The sequence below is a fragment of the Balaenoptera physalus genome, assembly GCF_965194825.1.
Source record: "Balaenoptera physalus genome assembly, chromosome: 5".
Taxonomy (NCBI): Eukaryota; Metazoa; Chordata; class Mammalia; order Artiodactyla; family Balaenopteridae; genus Balaenoptera; species Balaenoptera physalus.
In genome coordinates, this window is record NC_138884.1 from 3,223,146 (window position 1) to 3,241,933 (window position 18,788).

The window sequence follows — 18,788 nt, forward strand, 5'->3', positions numbered from 1 at the left end:
ATATACTGGGCTTGTCTTGTTCAGCACTGTGGCTGCAGGATCTAGCAGTGCTTTGAACACAGGAGGTGCTAGATTTATAGAGTGAATGCAGTTGACTGAGAGGACAGAACATGAAAACGGTCAGGGAGGCTAAGCACGAAACTTGCCCAGTATGGAGATGGCCCTTGGTCCAGCTGAGGGAATGCAAGCAGGTGGGCACACCTGGGCCTGTCAGAGTCAGCATTCTCTTCAAGAGCCTCTCCCCAGCCTGAAGGTGGGGCCTGGAAGTCTTTTAAGCAGCAGTTGTGCTTAGTCTCGAGAGGGCAGCGTTCAGGTTACTGGCACCTGACTAGTTAGAAACAGGACCTGAGCCAGAGGCTGCGGGCAAATCTAATTTTTAACTTTATATTTAAATTTTTTATATTTAAAAAATTTTAACTTTTCTAGTTATACTTTTCTAATTGTATTTAATTTTTTAAACTTTTCTACTTATAATTTTCTAATTACATTTAAATTTTTTAACTTTTCTAGTTATAATTTTCTAATTATAATTATCTTCATTAGGAATTTAGTACTCACCATATGCATCTTGGTTTCATAATTTTGATATATATATTTATCTACAATTTCCCAACTGAATCCACAATTCCCTAGGTACAAGGTCTTTCTCATAAACATATTGCATCCTCATGACTTGGTACAATCTATGTCATATCCCCTACAAGTAAATGTAGCCTACATTCTTTCATCCAAGGAAAATGCTCAAAGTGTCAATATTTCTCAGATTATTTCCAACAAGTTTTTTATGTTTAAATAAGTCGAGCAGATGTTCACACTTGTATCACCAATGCTTGCTGAAGTTACTGTGATTTTCAATGGCCTTTCATTATTTTTGTTGTTTTTGCTTAGAAATATTTGATAGGGTATTTGTAGATAGGTGCTTACAATGTTATTTGAACAAATGAAATGGAATATTTAAATGAGAACATGTGCTTTGCATGCAATAATTGTAACTATTTCTCCATGGCTTTAAACATAGGACATGCTTTGTAAGTTGTAGGAATTGTGCAATGATATCTTTTGTTGTCCTGGATCGTATTGTAGTAACTAATAGACATTTGACATGGGGTTTATGGTCTTGTCTCTTTTTGGTGCAGCTTATGCTGTGGTGATATAGCAGAAACAGACTAAAATCCACTAATTTTGTACACGCTAATAACGGGAATCTTCAATGTTTAAAAAGGAGGTGAAGTCGGCTCCAGAAACACTGACCTCCAAAAGTCTGAGGAGAACAAAGACATTATTGAATCTGCAGTCTTTAAGAGCAATGCTGATTGATCCCTTTCCCTCTTAGAAATCTGAATTATATGTTCCATCTAGATGACACGCCTAGGTTTTGCTTTTCCCGTAATTGAACATACCTTGCACTAGACATGTTTAATTTAGGTTACCAGCTGCCTTAAGAGAGTGTCAATTCAAGCCATGGTGTGACTTCAGTAGGACTATGTTTATTAACCAACATGACCCGTTATGATGGTTTCTAGGCCAACAGCATGAAATGAGGGTTTTTAAATTTTTATTTTTTTATTTACTTTTTAAATTATTTTTATTTATTTATTTTTGGCTGCATTGGGTCTTTGTTGCTGCACGTGGGCTTTCTTTAATTGTGGCGAGCGGGGGCTACTCTTCGTTGTGGCGCGTGGGCTTCTCATTGAGGTGGCTTCTCTTGTTGTGGAGCATGGGCTCTAGGTGCTCAGGTTTCAGTAGTTGTGGTACGTGGGCTCAGTAGTTATGGTACACGGGCTTAGTTGCTCCGTGGCATGTGGGATCTTCCCAGACCAGGGCTCGAACCCATGTCCCCTGCATTGGCAGGTGGATTCTTAACCACTGTGCCACCAGGGAAGTCCCATAAGGGTTCTTTTTAGCCAAAAAAACTATATTCTTGTTCTTCCACAAAAAGAATTATTTATACAGTTAAAGCTACCGGACCGGACCCGTCCAGTGGCTGTTCTTAACAGGCTGGTTCCTTTTTCTCCACTGTGCTCTCACCATGCTTGCCCCACCTCTTTCCTCCCTTTAATGAAAACCTAGTAGATAGTGAATATTTTGTTTATGAGGAATAAAAATTCATAATTATACAAAGAAACCTATAGGACATAAAAAGTTTTAAAATATTAACCCTGTTCCTAATTTAGAAAGGAAACACATTAATTAATTGATGTAAAATGTATTAGTATGTGCTTACCATGGGTTCTGGTATCTGTGGCTTAGTTTCTCAACAGCAGCTTGACTGAACTCTTCATACTGTAAAAGGAAGAACATGAATCAAGTCCAAGGTCACTGGGCACAAACACGTCTGAGAGTCTGGGTTCCTGGTCAAAAAGGAGGTCAGGTTGAGCAATTAAACAGGAAATGCTAAATTCAGTTGAAAGAAGATGGTCTTTTGATTTTTGAACTGAGAGGAAAAGGCATAAGAGGTAAAATAACTCTGAGCCTCTGTGCTTTCCCTTCCCTCTCTGTCAAAGGACAGGTGTTGGGTCCCAAGAAGAGTGTCATCCACAATCTCTAAGCTCCTATTTGGACAGTCATGCTCACTTTGCTATTAAATCTAATGAAATTCAGAATCAAAAAAATCTTTTTTTTTTTACTGGTCAGTTATTCATAAGAGTAAAGCAAAGACTGATTCAAAAACTAATTCAACATCTTCACAGAAACAGATAACAACTGATTAGTATATTCTCTATCTTAAGGAAGTCAGTGAGAATCTTTACAGTTATTTTGCATGTTTTCAACTAGCGAAAATAATCATAACTTGAAATTGGATATTCCCTATTAAGCAACCTTTAAATAAGTCTAGGTATTAATTTAAAAGGATATGTCTGGTAATTACATTCAGGTACTGTGAATTAGACACAATTTCTGAAATGAGCTGTTAAATTTGAGTTAAATTAATCACAGACATCGGGGCCCATTCTAGTTAACAATGAAAATCATTGCTTAAAAATTTCATTTTTAATCCCAAACCACCTCTAGTCTAGAACTGCCATCACTGAGGAATCCTCTTGCTTTCTTGCTATACTTAGCTCAGGATGTTTTTCCTATTAAATCCAATTTTGACTTTCCTTACTAGAAAGGACCGTTTTCCATCGCTGTAACTATGAGGTCTTTCTCGCCAGCAGAATGAGTACAATGGCAATGCGTTTCAAGAATGTGTGGACACTAGAGTTTCTCTTCATCATCCTCCTCCTTCTTAACGTGGAGCTCTTAGTACCAAACATTGGAGTGGAAAATCCCCTAAGGCTACCTTTTCTTATGCTAATGTAATTTTTTCTTCACTTGCTTCCATTTGCAAAATATTACTGTTAACCACTTAGGTGTCTTTCTTCCCACAGCCAGTGAGAAGCATTCTCATTGCTGGTGCTGGGTCACCAAATTGCATAATGCTGCCTATTCTAGACTGGAACTATTGAAGCGAGAAAGGGGGGCTTCAAGCCTTTGTGTACATGGAGCATTTGAAGCATTCATTTTATATTCAGAGCAGGAGTAGAAACAAAACAATTCTCTCTGAAAAATGTCAGTGTTCAAGGCATGGATTCCGTGATGCCTTTTTCTCACTAAAAAACAAAAATTGAACAATGCAGAGGCTCAAACTTCATTTTATGCCACATTATATGTGAGCTTGAGTTGAGTACCAACATGAATTATATCCTGGTCTCCCTTTTTTGTTTTTTTTACTGCACTGTTTATTTAATTTGAATTAGTACATCAACTTTCAGCAAACAGACTAAACATTAAGTTTCATGAGTTCCTTGACTCTGGCCCCAGTATGTGTTTTCTGTGGAGTATCCAAATAATGAGAAACATATTCCATTATGTTTCTCATGTGCTTATCATAATATAATTTAAAAATCCAGGACTTCCGTGGTGGCACAGTGGTTAAGAATCCGCCTGCCAATGTAGGGGACATGGGTTCAATCCCTGGTCCGGGAAGATCCCACATTCCGAGGAGCAACCAAGCCCATGCACCACAACTGCTGAGCCTGGGCTCTAGAGCTTGTGAGCCACAACTACTGAGCCCGCATGCTGCAACTACTGAAGCCCACGTGCCCAGAGCCTGTGCCCCGCAACAAGAGAAGCCACCAATGAGAAGCCTACGCACTGCAGTGAAGAGTCCGCCCACTCACTGCAGCTAGAGAGAAAGCCCGTGTGCAGCAATGAAGACCCAACACAGCCAAAAAATAAAAAAACAATAAAGTGAGCTAAGAAAAAATCCATGTAGGCAAGAAAATACAGTATATAGAGACATTAATAATACTAGATCCCATTTCTTGAGACTGTACTAGAGTCTGTACTAGATACTATGCTAAGTGCTTTACATACATCTCACCTAATCCATTTAACAACACTCTAAGTTATTGTTATTATCCCTGTGGAAGACAGAGTTCTAAAGACCCCCAAGATTCTCACTCCTTGGTATATACACCTTCTCCAGATATTCAACCAAATACTAGGTACTGCTGTGAAGGGATTTTGCAGATGTAATTAAGATCCCAAATCAGTTGACTGTAAGAAAGGGAGATTACCCTCAGTGGCCCAAACTTCATCAGGTGAGCTCTTGAAAGGATCTGAGCTCTTCCAGGCAAAGGGGATTTGAAGCGTGAGAGGGATTTGGACATGAGGGAGAGCGTCTGTTGCTGGCTTTAAAGATGGAGGGCACCACGGCTATGGTATGTGGGCAGCTTCTCGAGGCTGAGACTGGTCCCTGGCTGACAGCCAGCAGAGAAATGGGACCTCAGTCCTACAACCACAAGGAACTGAAAGCTGCCACAACCCCATGAACTCGGAAGAGCCTCCAAGCCTCAGGTGAGATCACAGCCACAGCCAACACCTTGCATCCAGCCTAGTGAGTGCAGAGCAGAGAACCCAGCCAGGCCTTCCCGGGACTTCTGACCTATAGAACTGTGAGCAAATAAATGGTGTTGCTTTAAGATGTTATGTGGTATGAGGTTATGCTCAATAGAAAACTAATGCAACGCCCGTTTTATAGGTGCAAAAACTGAGACGTTATAAAGAATAGTAAGCAGACTAGCATGCAAAGAGAGAAAGGGGGGAAAATGAAAATATCTTCAGCTGGCTACTTGTGCATATTCGGTTTTTCATTAAGGCATAGATTTGCCCTGAAAAGCACTATGAATCCTCGCTGCCTCGTTTACTCTCAGAGAGAAGGCACATTTCTATTATTTTTTCTGCACTTCCCCAGAGAGATTAATGTTTTCCTTATTCACGTGATAATTCAAGATACACTAGAATTTTATTTTAAAGCAAGACTAGAACTTATTCTGTTGGGAATTGTTAGGATTTGTGATGAGTAACCAATCATTCTGCTACCAGCCCTTTATCCAGAGTTAGCAGAAGGTCCCTACCAGGGTCTGAAATACGAGTGGATTCAACTATTCAACCTACAGAAAAGTGACATGGGAGCTTCCCGAGTCTCTGCTTGTGCCCAGTACACAGTTTCTGAAATATAATCAAGTGCCTGGTTGGTGACCGTTCTTACCCTTGGAGTTTCCTAATGTGTTGGCACTGTTGTCAGTTCAAAGGTTAGGAAGAGTGTTCCAAGTTAACTGTCCAATTAGCTCTACAACACAGAATTACACTGGGGGTGGTAGCTCAGGCATTGTGAACATAACAGTATAACTAAGTTTCAGTAAAAAAAAATATAGGCTAAGTAGTTCTCAAATGACTATTGAATAAGCTAGGAGGAAAATAATTCTCAATCTCACACACGCTTAAAGGCTCATCTCCCCCCTTCTGCAACTTGGTCTCTTAACAAAGACTCTGAATGAGAAAAGAATGGGATTTCAGTCTCCGTCTCCCATCATTTCTTGACGATCACGTACGCTGTGCTAAGCACTGCACGGAGGGCTGCGGATGCTGTCAGTACAAAGCCAGATAAGACACAGCTCTCAGACCTCAAGGTGCTTACAGCCGTTTGGGATGTGGTTGGCACTGTGGAGACCAACTGTCTCAACAAAAACTTCAACAACCATCACAGCACAAAGAAACTTCCTACGAATTCCTCCCCAGCTGCAGGAGTCCACAAGGCTTCCAAAGCACTTATTTTCAATGCCATTTTCTTTGTGCCCAGAGACAGTGGGACCACATACCAGGGGCCCCTCTATTGAATGGGTTGTTTTCAATTTGCTCAGTTAAGATTTCTTGGATCCTAGGTTCAGTCCTGGGAAGAGAATAGAGATCTCCCGATTGCTATGCATTCTATGCATTTTTGTCAAAGCGGAAGTACCCCGGAAGTGTTGTATATGAATAGTAGGGAAAAGTATAATCCTAAATTTATAATGATATTAGAATTTCTTCCAAAGATCTTAAAAAGCCAAGATTTAGAAAACATATGTCCAGGTATTTTAGCCACCTGTGCTTGGGATATTAGATCACGCAAAAGTTTCCAAATTCTTGGGCTTCCCTGGTGGTGCAGTGGTTGAGAATCTGCCTGCCAATGCAGGGGACACGGGTTCGAGCCCTGGTCTGGGAAGATCCCACATGCCGCAGAGCAACTGGGCCCGTGAGCCACAATTGCTGAGCCTGCGCGTCTGGAGCCTGTGCTCTGCAACAAGAGAGGCCGCTACAGTCAGAGGCCCGCGCACCGCGATGAAGAGTGGCCCCCACTTGCCACAACTGGAGAAAGCCCTCGCACAGAAACGAAGACCCAACACAGCCATAAATAAATAAATAAATAAATAAAATTAAAAAAAAAAAAAAGTTTCCAAATTCTTGACAGTAAATTTAAAGGACCCTGGCTGTGGAGCCAACGTCAGGTTTACTAGAATCCATTCTAATTTATACAACTTTTTCTTAGCTTTCTATCTCCCTATCATCATCAAATACTATTCGTTGAAAACCTATGGCATATGCTTAATACTAACTTTAAGAAGTGTAATTTTTTTAAGAAGGTGATGTTTACATTGAGATGCATACTCAAGATGAATGTCAAAACTTACAAAAGCTAGTAACCACCATGGTGTATTTTTAGCCTTCCTTAATTAAGAATAAAATCACCTGCTGGTCTTACTGGAACCTAGAACAGGAAATTAGGAAGAGCAGCTATTCTGGCTATAAAAATCCACTAGGTGAAGGTTTGTGCTTAAAATCAAAGTTCTGAGTTATCTCGGTGGGAGCCACCGAGGAATCTCTGCGGTTAGACAGAAACAAAGTGCCACCTTGGTGGGACTCTTACAGACACAGACGTCAGGGGGATGGGATCGAGGGTTACCAAGGACAAGGAGCCAGAGAGAGAACAGGACGCGGATGGAGACGTTGCCCTGGGTTACATCGCACTCAGGAATGGACCAGCTCCCTATCGAGGAGGCGTGAATTCATGGCACAGATGCTCACGTGTTATTTGTGATTAGGGGCTTGTTTCTAGGCATGGAGTGTCTGTGTATCTATCAGCTCAAATGTCACTTCCAGCCAAGTCTCATTGATTGGAAGGGGCTGCCTGGAGCTCTGCGTTGATAAGGTATCCAAGTCTGGGGCTTGACTCAGAAGCTGACCTTGGGGGGCAGGGGATGGAAGCAGGTCCTGGGTGCGGGGTTGGGGGAGGTTAGCAGTCTTGGTGACAAATCCTAGGCCTTAGCTGGGGGGTAAATCATATGTGGTTCTTGACCTGTATCTACAGTCATTCTCAGTGCATCTTTTTGTTCTCATGATAAAGTTCTAGGTCCAAGGAATCCTTTAAGACTTGTTTAAGATCGTTACCTGAGATAAGTACATCTTCGAAAACAATTACTGTCAAAATGCTGGGGCCAAGAGAATGCACGGATGACAAGTCCTCACAGCCTATGCCAAACAAGACCAGCTTCTGTGTGAGCCACGGGGTTGGGCGGCGGGGTGGAGATCTCTGTATGGCTCACACTCAGTCCCACCAGGGTTAAGAGGACCGTGCTATCACACAGAGCGGGGATTTAGAGCCGTCTGTGAAATTCCATCAAAAGAAACCGAATAAATCCCTTCCTGGAAGGCTAAGTCGAGGCTGACGTGAATCTTGCATTCACAGCTACACACACTCAAGATGGGCAACAGATCAAGGGCTGTGCACAAAAGCCAGGCGTCACTGGAGAGAAGCAACAAGGCAACAGATGTTCTGGACTCTGTTCAAACTGGCTGCCTTGCTTTGCGTTTGTCCTCTTCTCGCTGGTGGCCGCTTTTGATATCGAATCAAGTTTCTGATCTTCATCTTTATTGCCTGAGTGGAGTAAGACCCAGTTGAGGAACCTGAGCCCTCATTCTGTGTCACTGGCCCTGAGTGACATTAAGTACAAAACCACAGTCCCAGTCATTGAAATCGGGGTGTCAACCGCGTGCCGGGCACCGTGCAGAGCGCATTCCTCATGCCCTCGTATTTAGAAGTCGCGACATAACAAGAATCATACTAAGACACAGTCTTTTTTTTTTCAGAAAAAAAAATTGTGATTTTTATTGTAATTGCATGGGAATTATTTTTATCAATCTGATAGATTTGACATCTTTATGATATTGAATCTTCCAAGTCATAAACATGATATATCTTTCCATTTATTTAGATCTTGTTTCAATAGTTTTATCATTTTTCTCCATGTGTTGAACATCTTTTTTTTTTATTGAGGTATAGTTGATTTACAATGTTGTGCCAGAATATCCTTTTTTAAGATCTATTCCTACATACTTTGTATCTGTTGATGACACTGTAAGTAGTATCCTGTTTTATTGCATTTTCTGTCTGTTTCTCATATATAAAAATAAAATTGATTTTCGTACCTGGATTGTGTATCCTGTTGACTACCAAATTCTCTTATACTTTGAGGTATTCTATGTGGACAAGCATATTATAAGCAAATAATGATAGCTTTGCTTCTTCCATTTCAATCCTTACACATTTTATACTTTTTTTCCCCCTTATTGCCATGGTTAAGACCTCCAGTACAAAGTTGAATGAAAAAATCATGATTTTGGGGAATCTGTGTCTTGTTCCTGATCTTAAAGAGAAATGCTTTCAATGTTTTATCATTAAGTATTGCTATTGTTATAGGTTGTTTTTTGGGTTTTTTTTTTTTTTTTGTAGATTGTCAGATTAGGGAAGTTCTCTTTTATTCCTAACCTAACCTAAAAGGGTTTTCCCTTTTTGGGTTTTGTATGTAAGTAGGAAAACCTTATGCTGGGAAGCTAAGAAACATATATGACATAGAGCCTTGATGTGTTCCAGGCATGGTGCCCAGCACTTTACAAATGTTTCTTTACGACAGCCCGACAAAGCAAATGCTCAGAGTCATGATGAAGAGGCACAGAGATCAAGGAACTGGCCAAGGCCACTCATAGCTAGCAGGTGGCAGGAGTGGGATAGGAATTCAGGTGGTCTTAGGAAGTGGGCACTCTAACACTGCCACGGGGCAGAGGAGGCATGGAGACCCAGGGAGGTGAACTCAAGCCCAGGGTCGCAGAGTTGGACCTGACTCAGAGGCAGGAGTGGAACCCACGTTCCTGACCTCAAAGACTGAGCTCCCAGCTGCTCTCCTGTACTGGCCGAGGGTTGGCCAGAAAAAGGCTTTTTCCTTTGTTAACCTTTACTATATGAGGCTGTACTATATTGCCTTAAGAAATCCAGTTACTGTGTCGTTGATACATATTTTCAGGCAAAGTCTCGCCTGGGAAAAAAGTCTGAATTCTCAGATTTTGCTTCTAAAATCACCCGTGCTCTCTCCTGTTTCAGAGGAGAACATTTGGGGTCATGCCCGCATCCACATCGCCAAGCGGAGATAGACAAGTTTTCTGAGAGCCCTCTGACTACGTGCCCTGGACGGTCTGATCTAAAGGCATGATCCACACAGTGGGTTTTAAAGCTCTGGGGCTGGTTTCGAGGTTGGTGGATGAAGTCCAGCACAGGCTGCTGCTTTAACACCACCCACTCACCAAGCCTTGCAAGGACGGGGGAACGTGTGTGAATGTCACAGCATAGATGGGAATCTGGATGCATTCCAAAGCCAAGTGCAAATGCTCTCGGATTGCCCTCGGCTTCATTCCCTTCACACCTCTCCTTGCCGGTACTAAGGGACGAACGGAGTGATAGCAGCAAGTACATTTATTCACACACTCATTTTTCTGCAAAAACTCCAATGCCATTGCTTCTCAAGGACAGGTCGAGAACATGACGTTTCCTACGGAAGCAAACTCAGAAAGCATTCAAACCAGGAAACAATGTGCAAGGAGGAGCATAAATTTAAGAAAAATACCTTAACGTGAAAGCCAGTCTGAAGCCTTGTTTTGTTGATAAAATCATACGCTGGTATTCCCCAACCAATTTCACCAACATACTCAGGTTTATATTTGGCCGGCAAGCTTCTCTTTGAGGCAGGCCTCCATAAATATCTGAGATCTCCAGTTTTTTCTAATGCAGGACGCTTTTCTCCTATATAGGAAGTATGCTGAGCAACTTCAGGGAGATGATCCTTTACATAATCTGGGCCTTAAAACAGAAAGAAAAAAAACACTTTAAAAAAATCTCCACACTTTATTCTAAGATGCTTTATTCTAAATGGTGGAAATAATAATAGCTAATGCTTGTATGTCATTGACTATATTCTAGGTGCTCTCATAAGCCTTTTAGATATGTTAATTCAATTACTCCTTGTAATAACCAAATGAAGTTGGGAGTATTATTTCCCCCAGTTTATAGGTGGGGAAAACGAGGCCCAGGAGGATTGGTTACTTGTCCAGAGTCACAGCTAATGAGCCGACAGGCTGTCTCACGGTTTTCTTTATAACCAACTTAATACAGACACGTTCTTTTTTTAAAGTTTATTTTATTGAAGTATAGTTGATTTACAATGTTGTGTTAATTTCTGCAGTACAGCAAAATGATTCAGTTATACATACACATACATATATATATGCATTCTTTTTCAGATTCTTTTCCATTATGGTTTATCACAGGATATTGAATATAGTTCCCTGTGCTATACAGTCAGACTTGGTTGTTTATCCATTCTCTATATAATAGTTTGCACCTGCTAATCCCAAACTCCCAATCCATCCCCCCAACCCCTCCCCCTTGGCAACCACAAGTCTGTTCTCTATGTCTGTGAGTCTGTTTCTGTTTCGTAGATAAGTTCATTTGTGTCATACTTTAGATTCCACGTATAAGTGATATCATATGGTATTTGTCTTTCTCTGTCTGACTTACTTCACTTCGTATGATAATCTCTAAGTTCATCCATGTTGCTGCAAGTGGCATTATTTTGTTCTTTTTTATAGCTGAGTACTATTCCATTGTATATATGTACCACATCTTCTTTATGCATTCATTTGTCAATGGACATTTAGGTTGTTTCCATGTCTTGGCTGTTGAATAGCACACACAGTCTTTAAAACTCCTAATACCACATTTGCAGGATGTTGGTCTTTAGACATTGAGATGTTTTATCTAGAGAGATAAAATCCGGAAATGAGGATTAGAAAATCCCCCAAATGTATTAGAAGCCACGGGAAGATGGAGAAAATTGTCAGATGAGGAAGACAGCTCATAACAGATGATGCCCAAAGGCAGGGGCATCTAATAAACATTCGTATTTTAAATGTAAGACAATGAACAAAGGAATCAATGAATTGTGGAAGTGCGTGAAGCAAAATCAAGAGGAGGTCTGGGAAAAGGTGGCTTACATACACTTGGTGTTGAAAGTTGATGATGTGAACATGTAAAGAGGAGCCAGAATGGTCCTGATTAGAACAGACAATGATCTGCTAGCCCAGGAAGAGTTTCAGAAGTCCCGGAACCAAAGCGGCTGCAGGATTGTCTGGGCAGATTGGGGAACACAAAGAAGAAACGTCACTCCTCTTACCCAAGGTGAACCCCAGACCTCGGAAGCGGAGGCTGTGCTGTGGTCACGGTGTCACCTGGCCCTTCCTGACCCCGTGGCCCCTCTCGTTTTGTCTTGGGTCGTGGAGCTCAGGGTTTGCAGGGAGCACAGGTGGGCGGGCTTTGACCACATGCTCCGATGCAGTGGTCAGTGTGGTTACAAGTCTGTGCCTGGAAACACCATCCAAGCTTTCCAAGGGAGTTGAAAATGTGAGAAATCGCTCCCCAGACACAGGCTTTGGGCAGCTTTGGGCCCCAGCTTCCCAATCACCGCGGCTCCCGCAACGCCTGCGTGTTCACTGTGCCTCATTTCCCGTGATGGACCCATCGTGGCCCCAGGCTCTCACTCAGGTAACGTATAGGATGGCCCAAGCGTGAAAACCTGTTTTCTCTCCCAATTTGACGGGTGTGGAGGGCTCACCTACAAAACTCCTGCCATAAGGAAAAGTTTGCAATCTCCTGCAAACAGGATGAAAGTACAGCTCTATTAGTCTTGCTGGAATTTCAGGGCATTTTGAGGCTGGTGTTTTCCCAGATGTTCCCCTAATGCTGCTCCCGTGAGTGACCATGACAAAGCCTGGGCGTGAAGTGGGGTTCTCTATTGTCAAATACACTTGAGAACACTATCCGTTTGCCGTTGAGAGGGTCCCAGCATATGAAAGCGTGTTCATATGCAGGGGACAATGCAGGGGACACGGGTTCGAGCCCTGGTCCGAGAAGATCCCACATGCCGCAGAGCAGCTGGGCCCGTGCGCCACAACTACTGAGCCTATGTTGTAGAGCCCACGAGCCACAACTACTGAGCCCGTGCACCACAACTACTGAGTCCGCATGCCACAACTACTGAGCCCGCGTACCACAACTACTGAGCCCATGTGTCACAACTACCGTGCGCCTCGAACCCGTGCTCTGAAACAAAGAGAAGCCACGGCAATGAGAAGCCCATGCACCGCAACGAAGAGTAGCCTCCACTTGCCACAACTAGAGAAAGCCTGCACGCAGCACTGAAGACCTAACACAGCCAAAAATAAATAGATAAATTTATTAAAAAAAATAAGTTCTGAGAAATCCTGCGGTGAATTAACCTGTTTGCAATTATGTAACGGAGCGTTTCCCAAACTTATCTAAACGTGGATCCTTTTCCTCGTTGGGTCACCTGTGTGCGTCCTGCAGACACCAGCAGATCTGGGAAAATATTGATCCTCCATGTAATTTTCGGTTGTTGCTAAAATTTTGTCATCACCTCACAATATTGCAAAAGTGAGAGCAGATGTATATCTATAGTTTTTCCTTGTCACTCTGCAGACCACAATACATTTTTTAGAAGAGCAATTACTTGACAGCTGAGTCTAAACACTTCGTTTTAGACAGAATCGTACAAAGTGAGTGTGCTTTACAAGCCAAGTGTGGGGAGAGGAGCTTCCCAGAGAATCGAGCTTCTCTGTGGCATTTCAGTTGAGTCACTGGACTTTCCTGAAACCCCATGTCCTCATGTGTGCTTTAGAAATAGCGTGATGCAGCGTGAATGGCACAGGAAGTTCTGGGACATCCCTCCCTGGCTGCATAGCTGACGCAGGCACCCGCCTATACAGCAGAGGCAGCTGGGCGTCACCGTCCGCGGTGGGCCACGTTCACAGCCGTCCCCTGGAGCTGGCCCGATGCTCACCTAACCAAAAAATCCACTCTCACCACCAGCCAGCAACGCAGACATGGGGTTTCCCTGATGGGCAGTTCCACGGGTGTTTGGCTTTAAATGACCCATATTTTCCTCCCCTAACCCTCATCCTCCAGAGCCGAGACTCTCTGCTGGATCCGATTCCCTGCTTCAAGGTCAAACTTCCAACTCCTGTCCAATCCACGGTCGCTTTATTTTTCCTTTAACAGCTATCATCTCTGTTCGACAACTGTTGCTACGTCCCTTAGGGTGTTCCTAGTTGCTTTTCATCCTATGGCAAGTTTTCTTGGATCGTTCATTGTTTTCCCCAAAACCCCGGCCCTCATTTGCCAGCCATGAAGTTGACAGCTCCTGGGTTAATAAAAGTCTCATGTGCCCATCTGCTTTGGAGTTCTTGTCGACACCTGAAGACCAGCTCCAGGGGGACAACCCGCAGCTGTAATCCTGAAACAGAGCTGCCCAGCATTGGTCTACTGCCAGGAGAGCCACGTCATGGTGGGGGAAGGAGAGGTACTTCCATTTACACCTGTGCCAGGCTTCATGGGTCCACATTTCTGCATCTTCCTGCCCTGGAGAAACTGTGATCTCAAGGTCAGTGGGTAGATCCTGTCTCCCCTGTATGTGCCCAACGTGACTTGTTCATCAGTGTCTGAAATTCTCAAGTTACAGTCGAAGATGTGTTTTTGAAGCTAAACTACCGCAGGGTCAAATCCTGGCTTTGTCTTGTGCTTTGTGACCCAGGGAACATCATTCGGCCTCTGAGTTTAGGCTCCTCATCTCTAAAATGGAAAAAGATACACGCACCCCAGTGTTCACTGCAGCACTATTGACAATAGCCAGGACATGGAAGCAACCTAAATGTCCATCAACAGAGGAATGGATAAAGAAGATGTATTATATACATACAATGGAATGTTACTCAGCCATAAGGAAAACAAAATAATGACATTTGCTGCAACATGGACAGACCTAGAGATTATCATACTAAGTGAAGTAACTCAGACAGAGAAAGACAAATACCATATGATATCACTTATATGTGGAATCTTAAAAAATGGTACAAATGAACTTATTTACAAAACAGAAATAGACTCACAGACATAGAAAACAAACTTATGGTTACCAAATGGGAAAGGGGAGAGGGATAAATTAAGAGTATAGGATTGGGCTACCCTGGTGGCGCAGTGGTTGAGAGTCTGCCTGCCAATGCAGGGGACACGGGTTCGAGCCCTGGTCTGGGAAGATCCCACGTGCCGCGGAGCAGCTGGGCCCGTGAGCCACAATTACTGAGCCTGCGCGTCTGGAGCCTGTGCTCCGCAAGGAGAGGCCGCGATAGTGAGAGGCCTGCGCACCGCGATGAAGAGTGGTCCCCGCTTGCCACAACTAGAGAAAGCCCTCACACAGAAATGAAGACCCAACACAGCCATAAATAAATAAAAAAACAAATACTTAAAAAAAAAAGTAAAAGTCTATTAAAAAAAAAAAAAAGAGTATAGGATTAACAGATACACACCACTATATATAAAATAGATAACCAAAAATGACCTACTGTAGAGCACAGGGAACTACATTCAATATTTTGTAATAACCTATAATGGAAAAGAATCTGACAAAGAATATATATATGTGTGTGTGTATATGTATAACTGAATCACTTTGCTGTACACCTGAAAGTAATACAACATTGTAAATTACCTATACTTCAATTTTTTTAAATGGTTAAAAAAAAAAAGAATAGTGATGCCTGTCTGGTAGCCTTGCTGGAAGGAGAGGAAATAATTTTATTGAAAGAAGTGGTTATCTGAGGATATGGCACATAAGATACAGCAGTATTATTATTCGTGTCTCTTCCTCTTTCTTGTCTGTTCGCTTCTTGTTTTAATTTGATGCTTTGTCTTACCTGTTACATTTTAAAAAATATATTTTAGGAACTTTCACTGATAAGCAATTTCTTTTTTTAAAATATTTATTATTTATTTATTTATTTATTTATGGCTGTGTTGGGTCTTTGTTTCTGTGCTAGGGCTTTCTCTAGTTGTGGCAAGCGTGGGCCACTCTTCATCGCGGTGCGCGGGCCTCTCACTATCGCGGCCTCTCTTGTTGCGGAGCACAGGCTCCAGACACGCAGGCTCAGTAGTTGTGGCTCACGGGCCTAGTTGCTCCGCGGCATGTGGGATCTTCCCAGACCAGGGCTCGAACCCGTGTCCCCTGCATTAGCAGGCAGATTCTTAACCACTGCGCCACCAGGGAAGCCCCCGATTTATTTCTTATTGTGAATAAAATTCGAAGCCTTTCCTGAGAGCTCTTCTAGATCAGGGGTTGGCAAACTTTTCCTGTAAAAGACCAGAGAGGAAATATTTGTGGCTTTGCATGCAGGGCATACAGCCTCTGTCTCAACTACTCAGCTCTGCCCTTTAGGGCAAAAGCAGTCATGGACACTATGTAAACAAATGGGCGTGGCTGGGTTCCAATAAAAGTTTATTTATAGACATTGAAATTTTAATTTCATGTAATTTTCACATGTTACAAACCATTATCCTTCTTTTGCTTTTCCCCCCAACCATTTGAAAAAGTAAAAACCATTCTTTGCTCACAGGGGGCGGGACAAATTTGATCCAGGAGCCATAGTTTGCCAACCTCTGATGATGGTGGACAGAAAGGCAGCAGCAGATGCCACGGAGGCTGGGAAGAGCCCAGACCGGCGAATCCTGGCGGCTTTCCAACAAGCATCACCTGCTGCCAACACTCGCAAAGGCCCGGCCATGGCATGTGTCAATAGAGGAAGAAAGTTCCATCCTGAGGCAGATGTCTCTTTCTGACTTCTCTCCTCTGCATTTGCAGTGTTTCAATTAATTAATGAACTCATTCCTTTATTCTCTCACTGATTCATTCATTCCTTCAACAAACATTTATTGAACTGTACGCCAGGCACCGTTCCAAGTGCTGGGCATAGAGTAGCGAACAAAGCCAAGACCCTGCCTTCAAGGAGCTTCTCTTGTGTTTGAGGGGCAGGTGATACTTGTAAACAGTCCTTCAGCATCTTTCATCTGGCTTATCACAGTAACCTCCTAACTACTCTTGGCTCTAGCTTCTCTCCTATCCAATCCATCCTCCACACAGCTGCCAGGAGGAATCTAAAACGGAGGTAAAATAACGTATCTCTTCGCCTAAAAAATATGAAATGGTTTTCTATAATGGTGCCTATAATTTTTTTCATCCAGATTTCCTAGGATTTCTGACTCGTGTCTTCATAAACTGAGCCAAGCCTACTGATGGAGTCTTACCTTCCTTCACCTTTTCTCATTATCAAAACTCATCTTTCAAAGCTTATTGTGAGTGCTGCCTCTTCTGGAAAACATCCCTAATCTCACCAAGTCAAAATTAGACACTCAGCATGCTGCGTTCACAGGAGTTTCTTTATTTCATCTTTAAAAATATCATACCTATTGGATCTACTCCATTTGTAACCTCCTAGAGGGTAAAGGGTATATTTTATTTATCTCTGTGAACACTTAAAACATTTTTTTAATTGAAATAGATTTGACATATAACATTGTGTACATTTAAGGTATACAACATGTTGATTTGATACACTTATATATTCTAATATGATCGCCATTGTAGTGATAATTAGCACATCTATCATTTCTTTTTAGTGGTTGGACAAATTAAAACTAGTCTCTTAGCAAGTTTGATGATAATAATACCATACTGTTGTCCATACTCACTCTGTGGTGCATTAGATCTCTAGGCTTATTTGCTACTCTTTGCAAGTCTGTACCTTTAAACAACATTTGTCCTATCCCACCAATTCCCAGCCCCTGGTAACCACCATTCCACACTTTAAGTGTGTGGCTTTTTTAGATTCTACATATAACTGATATCATACAGTATTTGTCTTTCTCTGTCTGACTTATTTCACTAAGCATAATGTCCTCAAGGTCCATCCGTGTGGTCACAAATGGCAGATGTCCTCTTCCTCATGGTTGAATTATATATATATATATGATATATATATAATATATACACATATAATCTCTGTAAAGTCTTAATTGCCAGCACAGTGCTTGGAACATAGTAGGTCCTCAAGAAGCATGTGTTGAATGCTGAAGAGAATTGTTTGTTGAATAAGTGAATTACAGAATTCCATCATGGGGCTTCCCTGGTGGCGCAGTGGTTGAGAATCTGCCTGCCAATGCAGGGGACACGGGTGCGAGCCCTGGTCTGGGAAGATCCCACATGCTGCGGAGCAACTAGGCCCGTGAGCCACGGCTACTGAGCCTGCGTGTCTGGAGCCTGTGCTCCGCAACAACAGAGGCTGCGATAGTGAGAGGCCCACGCACCATGATGAAGAGTGGCCCCTGCTTGCCGCAACTAGAGAAAGCACAAAAACGAAGACCCAACATAGCAATCAATCAGTCAATCAATAAATCTTTAAAAAAAAAAAAAAAAAAGAATTCCATCATAAGATGGGAAGTATATAAAGTCATGCTGAGGGAGAAACAAGCAGTTCTTTAACTATCTATAAGCAATCTAATTTCCAGAACTGCCTTAGACCCTCCTAGTCTGGACTTCATGATTGGACAGTTCAGGGTAAGGTCAGAGAAAGAACTGCTTTTCACAACATTGATTGTGAATAGTTGGAGACACAGAGAAGGATGAATGCTCACAGCAATATCACTTCGTCCCCTAATATGGCCTCATGAGGCCAATTCTCCACTTCAGTGACCAAAATGAAACACACCAAGGAAATAAATCGAAAGGCATTGAGTGGAACACGGAAGTGAGTGTTTTAACACGTATATTTGAAAATATGTTGACAATACGGGTATAAATTGGCCATTACAGATGTGCCATGCAGAACAGCAGGGTTTGTCGGGGGAAGCAAGCCAAGGCAAAGGTCAGAGGGAGGGATGTGAAATATGAAACAAACTCTACGGGACACATCTGACATATGCACGTGGGGAAAGGAGAGGAGATGATAATTGTTATAACTGCTGATGTGCACAGGACTCTCCTTTTCTAACAACCGGCACACAGTGCGCTCATGGCCAGGAACAGTTTTAAACTCTGTATTTCAATGCAGTTCGTGCAAGTATTCAATAGGTCTAACCATCGGATGACCTGGAAGACTCAGTTTGTCGATATGCGTTTGGAAGATGGCGGATCAGGAAGGCCCTGATCTCATTCCCTTCCCCCCCCCACCGGCACGCCAAAATCACCACTATTTAC

General features: G+C 42.5%; 1 protein-coding gene and 1 long non-coding RNA gene across 4 annotated transcripts in view; both read right to left on the reverse strand.

The window, feature by feature from the left end:
* The window catches only part of LOC309660861, a 239,158-nt gene that overhangs the window by 62,655 nt on the left and 157,715 nt on the right, over positions 1 to 18,788 (reverse strand). The gene's annotated exons all lie outside the window — the stretch shown is intronic.
* Positions 1 to 18,788, reverse strand: part of SPMIP2 (sperm microtubule inner protein 2) — a 170,213-nt gene that overhangs the window by 43,179 nt on the left and 108,246 nt on the right. For 2 of the 3 annotated variants that reach the window (XM_082461903.1, XM_082461902.1), the window contains exons 3-4: positions 10,260 to 10,492; positions 2,225 to 2,283 (exon numbers count right to left, since the gene is read on the reverse strand). In XM_082461903.1, coding sequence (XP_082318029.1) covers positions 2,225 to 2,283; positions 10,260 to 10,492 — 292 coding nt within the window. Of the gene's footprint in view, positions 1 to 2,224; positions 2,284 to 10,259; positions 10,493 to 18,788 lie in introns of those variants that run through there. The other variant, XR_014263597.1, reaches the window with a different exon arrangement.